Source organism: Oncorhynchus masou, chromosome 21 (genome assembly GCF_036934945.1).
Source record: "Oncorhynchus masou masou isolate Uvic2021 chromosome 21, UVic_Omas_1.1, whole genome shotgun sequence".
Classification (NCBI taxonomy): domain Eukaryota; kingdom Metazoa; phylum Chordata; class Actinopteri; order Salmoniformes; family Salmonidae; genus Oncorhynchus; species Oncorhynchus masou.
Window position 1 is genome coordinate 1,077,501 of NC_088232.1, and position 7,500 is coordinate 1,085,000.

Consider the following 7,500-nt stretch of genomic DNA (forward strand, 5'->3'; position numbering starts at 1 on the left):
GCCTCCACCTCTCCCCCTTGCCTCCACCTCTCCCCCTTGCCTCCACCTCTCCATCTCCCCCTTGCCCCTTTCTTTACTATGGTCTCTCTCCTCTCCAGCCACACTTCCTTCCTCTCCCCTCATCCGTCTCTCTGCCAGACACTTGTCCAATGCGCCTCACCTCTCGCTCCGCGGCCGGGCCTTCCGTCAAATAACTTCATTAGCTTTCCACCTCTGTCACGCTGGCCTGCTCCCCCTCTAACAACTGGCTCCTGTTTTCTCCAGGAGGAGAGGAGAACGAGGTGGCTGCTGGGCTAGTGTCTGCACACACACACAAACAATGGGCAGGCAGGTGGAGTGGAGGGCAGCAACAATAGCTGACCGCGTGTGTACTGAGCTGGATAAAGTAGTGTAGATACTGAGGGCTGACAGCAGAGAGGATGGACCAGAGGTCACATATGAGAAGTGTTGAACAGAGTCAGCCAGCCAGTCAGTCATGTGTCGTGGTCGAGAGGAAAATACATTATTGAGAAGAGGTTGTAACGTGTCTGCCCACCCCAACAGGTGTTGTCAGATGAATCTTAAACAATATTTGAATGAGAGAATTTGTGACTGGATATCTTACAGTATATTATGTAGACATATTGGTTGGGTATAAAACGTGTCAACTCACAAGCACACTCGCACACAGACAAACACACACTACATCACTAAGATACTCCAACTGCATCAAACACTGCATCCAACGCCTTCGCTCTTTTTCTCTCTCTTTCACTCTCTCGCTCTCGCCTCTGACATAAATAAGACACCCTCAGCACCAACGACACTTCCGCCCACAAGCCCCCGCTTCAGCGGCATGCCAATTATTCACACCCGGCCCGGGGTCACGCTCGATGGCCACCTCCAAACGGGGTCGCAGCGGGGACCGCCATTACTACCCGTCTGAGGGGTCCTGCGAGTAGCGTCCTAACCGGGCCCCATCCACGCATTTCAAAGTACCTGCGCGGACTTTCATCTTTCCCTTTTCAAATCAGAATGTGGAGGGTCACACTGGGTAGGCTGTCGGTTGTGTCAGAGTTGCCGTGCGGGGGAGAAATCAAAGGGGATTGGTCAGAACACCCAGAGGAGAATCAGGGCAGCCTAAAAAAAGAGATGCCTGGGGAGTCAGATCCTACTCGCTCTCTTTTCCTCTCTCCTTTGCCGTCTGTCACTTTATTTCGCTTTTTTTTTATCAGTTCAATTCAATTCAAGGGGCTTTATTGGCATGAGAAACATATGTTAACATTGCCAAAGAAAGTGAAGTAGATACTATACAAAACTGAAATAAACAAAAATGAACAGCAAACAATTCAAATGTCACATGTCTATATACAGTGTTGTAACGATGTGGAAATAGTAGAAGTACTAAAGGGAATGTAAATAAACATAAATATGGGTTGTATTTACTGGTGGCCCTTTTCTTGTGGCAACAGGTCACAGATCTTGTTGCTGTGATGGCACACGGTGGTATTCCACACAATAGATATGAGAGTTTATCCAAATTTGATTTGTTTTCAAATTCTTCGTGGATCTGTGTAATCGGAGGGAAATATGTGTCTCTAATATGGTCATTTGGCAGGAAGTTAGGAAGTGCAGCTCAGTTTCCACCTCAGTTGGTGGGCAGAGTGCACACAGCCTGTCTTCTCTTGAGAGCCAGGTCTGCCTACGGGGACCTTTCTCAATAGCAATGCAATGATCTCTCCCTCTCTGTCTTTTTATCCCCCCCTTTTTCTTCTCTCCATCCTCCACCCCTCACCCTCTCTGTCTTACAGCCCTTCTCTCCATCCTCCACCCCTCACCCTCTCTGTCTTACAGCCCTTCTCTCCATCCTCCACCCCTCACCCTCTCTGTCTTACAGCCCTTCTCTCCATCCTCCACCCCTCACCCTCTCTGTCTTACAGCCCTTCTCTCCATCCTCCACCCCTCACCCTCTCTGTCTTACAGCCCTTCTCTCCATCCAACACCCCTCACCCTCTCTGTCTTACAGCCCTTCTCTCCATCCTCCACCCCTCACCCTCTCTGTCTTACAGCCCTTCTCTCCATCCTCCACCCCTCACCCTCTCTGTCTTACAGCCCTTCTCTCCATCCTCCACCCCTCACCCTCTCTGTCTTACAGCCCTTCTCTCCATCCTCCACCCCTCACCCTCTCTGTCTTACAGCCCTTCTCTCCATCCTCCACCCCTCACCCTCTCTGTCTTACAGCCCTTCTCACCCTCTCTGTCTTACAGCCCTTCTCTCCATCCTCCACCCCTCACCCTCTCTGTCTTACAGCCCTTCTCTCCATCCTCCACCCCTCACCCTCTCTGTCTTACAGCCCTTCTCTCCATCCTCCACCCCTCACCCTCTCTGTCTTACAGCCCTTCTCTCCATCCTCCACCCTCACCCTCTCTGTCTTACAGCCCTTCTCTCCATCCTCCACCCCTCACCCTCTCTGTCTTACAGCCCTTCTCTCCATCCTCCACCCCTCACCCTCTCTGTCTTACAGCCCTTCTCTCCATCCAACACCCCTCTCCCTCAATCCAACACCCCTCTCCCTCATCGCCCTTCTCTCCATCCAACACCCCTCTCCCTCATCGCCCTTCTCTCCATCCAACACCCCTCTCCCTCACAGCCCTTCTCTCCATCCTACACCCCTCTCCCTCATCGCCCTTCTCTCCATCCTACACCCCTCTCCCTCACAGCCCTTCTCTCCATCCAACACCCCTCTCCCTCATAGCCCTTCTCTCCATCCAACACCCCTCTCCCTCACAGCCCTTCTCTCCATCCAACACCCCTCTCCCTCATAGCCCTTCTCTCCATCCTACACCCCTCTCCCTCATAGCCCTTCTCTCCATCCTACACCCCTCTCCCTCATAGCCCTTCTCTCCATCCTACACCCCTCTCCCTCATAGCCCTTCTCTCCATCCAACACCCCTCTCCCTCACAGCCCTTCTCTCCATCCAACACCCCTCTCCCTCATAGCCCTTCTCTCCATCCAACACCCCTCTCCCTCACAGCCCTTCTCTCCATCCAACACCCCTCTCCCTCATAGCCCTTCTCTCCATCCTACACCCCTCTCCCTCATAGCCCTTCTCTCCATCCAACACCCCTCTCCCTCATAGCCCTTCTCTCCATTCTACACCTCTCCCTCTCTTACAGCCCTTCTCTCCATCCAACACCCCTCTCCCTCATAGCCCTTCTCTCCATTCTACACCTCTCCCTCTCTTACAGCCCTTCTCTCAATCCAACACCCCTCTCCCTCACAGCCCTTCTCTCCATTCCCCACCCCCCTCTCCCAGCCCTTCTCTCCATCCTACACCTCTCTCTCACAGCCCGTCTCCATCCTACACCTCTCTCTCACAGCCCTTCTCTCCATCCTACACCTCTCTCTCTCTCTCTCTCTCTCTTACAACCCTCTCTCCATCCAACACCTCTCACAGCCTCTCTCCATCCTCCACCCCTCGCTCTCTTTTACAGCCCTTGTGGGATTGAGACAGGCACTGTGACAGCAGTGGTAAATCAGGAGATGAGCTGCCGCATGTACACACTCAATCGCTCTTGGCAGGGAGGTCAAAAGAAAGAGTCCCGAGGTTCCCCTGAGAAGAAGCTTTACCCCCCCTCTCTTTCTCCTCCTCTCTACCCTCCCTGTCCGCTGTACGGCCCAGTAAAGAGTGCAAAAGATCTGAGTAAAGCTTTGGGCCAAAACCCCCCTCCTCTTTTTTTACAAACCGCGCTCAGAGATGATCATGAAAGCCCTCGGTAATCAAAAGGACCAGTATTCTATTAAAACATCGTTAACTCTAACATCACTCAAGTCCACTACTATCCGCTCTTTAAAAACAAAAGGGGTGTCCTCCCATATTTAAAATTCCCTCCGGTACTGCATGAATGACGCCGCCCTTGAACTAAGATGTCCGCCGCCCGTCCGCCACTCTACACTGGGCTGACATTGTGAGAGAAGAAGCCATCTTGGCTCCATCTCCTCTGGGACTTTCCTGGCTTGATTGCGAAGTCTGGGAGTGAAGTGAGACTGGCACCAGGGGGGCACCGGCGCGGAGCCGAACTGGAGGGGGAGGGGTTAACTAAGCCTGTCCAGTCCCTCCGCGGCGCACATCGCACAGCGCATCCTAGCCAGGGTCACGGAGCAGAAGTTAAGGGCGCTAATCATTTCAAATTATGAATTATTCTTAATTTATGAATTATGCATACATTTTTAATTAATCTAATGTTCCGAGGGTTTTCTACCCCCCTCCTCCCCCATCCCTTGTCCCTCTCCTCCTTCCGCATCCCTCGTTCAGGAGATCTCAATCTAATTAGCTGGCATTAGGAGTTAGAGTGGCAGCCTCAACCCCGACCTTGGCACCCAACCCCGGGCACACCTTCCCCCATCAATCTTCAGCCATTGTCTCAAAGTAACTGATCCTTTGCCATCGTCACAACACGGTGGAATGCATCTCAACAAACCTGATATAATACCTAGCGTTATTCTGGCTAATGATAGCGTATTTGTTGTTGATGAGTTTTACTGGAGAGGCAAAGAAGAGTGTTGTGGTTATTGGATTGATGAGTTGACGTTCATTGACATTCATGACGAAACCCCAAGAAATATGCTAAGACAGTCAAAATGATGGCCATCTGAAATGGCCATCAAAAGTTGCCCACCAGTCTAACACCTGGCCGTTAGTGAGTGTTGTTATTGACGGGAGTTGCTGTCATGGTTACCTGAGAGCTTCATGAGCAGATCGGTGGCTGTCTTGGTGGTGATGTCCGGGCTGAAGAGGGATGCTGCCATTGGACCTCCACCAGGACTGGACCGCACCCCCACCCCCAAGCCGACTCCCCCCATAGAGAGGTCCAGGGAGTTGCCACTGCTACCAGGCCGCTCCCGCTCCCTGTCCCTGCAAAGGGTGAAGGGCGACAGCACCGACAGCTCCCTCTCCTGGGGCTCTTCTTTTATATAGACGTGGTGGTTGGAGACTCCAGGGGAGCTCTGGTTCCCTGCGTCCGACTGGAGGGGGGATTCCCCGGGGTTGAAGTCGCCCAGGAGTGACCCCTCGCCCTCCGTGTCCGTGGTGGCCTCTTCCTTGACCTTGACCCCGTCGGAGGCGGACCCAGAGCGGGGGAAGTGCTGGTGGCAGCGCATGTGGAGCTTGAGGCTGAAGTGGCGCGAGGAGGTGAAAGGGCAAAGTTCGCACTGGAACGTCTCGCCCCGGTCCTGATGCTGGTGGACCTGGGATACAGGGATAGGATGAGTGGTGGGTGTACCTCCGTATTGTCACGGCAACAACAGTCAAATCAATGATGCTCATTTGAGGACAAGACACTGACAATTTGCCTATGCTACAATTGAGCAATGCATCACCGTGTTGTCCATTCAACGTGTGTCAATGTTTCGGGCTAATTGAATCTGTTCCTATGCAAATAAATAATTGAAATAAAATGAGTAAAAGAGATTAAATAAGAGCGTAAAACAGTAAGGATTCCCTCAACATCTGGAGCTTCTCGTTCTTATTAAAACCCCCTCTAGCTTTGGTCTACTAACTACAGTATAATTTGAGGCACGTTACCCCGATACACTAGACGTGACTTTGACTAGAGCTTACACCTCCCTTCCTTTGAGCAATTAGTAGCATTAGCACCACTTCCACAATTACGACCTCAGGGGATGGCTAACACGATGAGGTCACAGGTCAAAGGTCAAAGGAGGCATCACAGGCTCCCATCATCTCACCTTCATGTGGGACTTGAGATTGTCTTTGCGGGCGCAGCGGAAGGGGCACAGGGGACACTGGTGACTCTTCAGGCCGGTGTGGATCACCATGTGTCTCTTCCAGTAGCTCTTCCTCTTGATGACCAGGCCACACACCGGACACTGGAACGGCTTCCCTCCGTCCTCCCCCGGGGAACCTGGGAGAGGAGAGGAAAAAGAGGGGATGAGACATTTATTTATTTCACCTTTATTTAACCAGGGAGTTCCAGTGAGGTCAGAATAATAATTTACCAAGGGATACCTGGCTGAGAACGGCAGCTCAGTAAAAATACAAGTCATTTAGAGCATACAGTCCCCTGAACAAATACTTAAGCAATGCATCATTCCTTCCTTGTTTGCTTGATGTCAGTGCACCTATCCGATCTATAAGTGACTGGTAAGGTGTAAGTAAGGTTTCCACTTTATAGCTTTCCCCAATTCAGCTCATGTCAGATCTGTGATTACTTCAAGGAATAAAAGAAGGAACCTAGGAAGGTGAGGGATACATTTCTGAAGTATTGGAACAGGTCCATTTCTCGAGCTGGGAATTGCTTGGGACTTCACCAAACGATATTATCACGATACAAAGGTGCCGATACGATGTGCATTACGATTCTCACCATTCTATATGTATTGCGATTCCATATACTGCAGTTTTACTGCGATTTGATGTTCCAAACATATTGCTCACCATATGTCTGCTGCAGAGAGACAAGAGAGAGAGCCATGAGAACACGAGTCTTGATCAGTCAGGAAAATAAAAGTGCTGAAAACATCTTGGCTCCCTATTTAAAAAGAAGATGGAGAACAAGCTATAGGATCAGAAATACGTTAGTTATGGCGCAGGTACAGTCGACTAGCGCTAGCTAACACTACCTGGATTGTTTTTAAACAAATCCATACAATATCGTCCAAAAATAGTATTGCGATATGCAACTATCGATCCCCCCCAATCACTAGTCCATTTCTTCCTTACCAGAGAGGAGTTACGGACTATGGAGCCTCTCTAAGGTTACTGACTTTGTCACTATCCCCACACCTCTACGAGGTGAGACACGACCTCTAGACACCTCAAGCTGAGAACGCTCAACAAAGCCTGCTGTGCGTCTGCGAACAAAATAAGTCAAACTCAAGGATGTTTTATTATCTCGATTATTGTTGTTGGCTTCATTTCCGGACGCTATTGCGCCGTTTAATTGGGCTTATTAGGACACGGCATGATTGCATTACAAATTCACCACGGGCCTGTCATCGATGGCTTCATAAGTATTCTCCTCCTGTTCCTTGGAAAACATCTGGTAATCAGTGTTTGGTGAAATTACCGCGCTCAGCCATTCATTGACCCCGGGTGTAAAACCTCGAGACTGCCTATTTGCAACAATAAACCGCCATCTGCGGCCCAACCGACTGGAGCGAGGGAGAGAAGAGAGGGGGAGGAGAAAGAGAGGGGGAGAAGAAGAGAGAAGATAACCGTGGACTCCTTGCTCATTGGAGAATGTAGGGGAAGAGATGGGAGGAGAAAGAAAAAAGATGGAACAGCGTTTAACTGGTCAGTACGTCAGATAGCAGATTATCGCTCTCTCTCCAGGGCAATCAAGATCAATTATCAAGAAATGCCTAAACTATGTAGAATTACACAGATTTATGTAACACTAAATATAGGCTAAATGTATAACAATTTCATACCAGACCAGCCAACTGCAATAAAACAAAACAAAACAATCAATAACCAAGGGCATGTTTTTTCTGTCTGG

General features: G+C 50.3%; 1 protein-coding gene across 1 annotated transcript in view; it reads right to left on the minus strand.

Moving 5' to 3' along the window:
- The window catches only part of LOC135507571 (zinc finger protein 827-like), a 93,298-nt gene that overhangs the window by 51,238 nt on the left and 34,560 nt on the right, over window positions 1-7,500 (minus strand). The window contains 2 exon segments of the mRNA XM_064927089.1: window positions 4,720-5,227; window positions 5,729-5,904. Coding sequence (XP_064783161.1) covers window positions 4,720-5,227; window positions 5,729-5,904 — 684 coding nt within the window.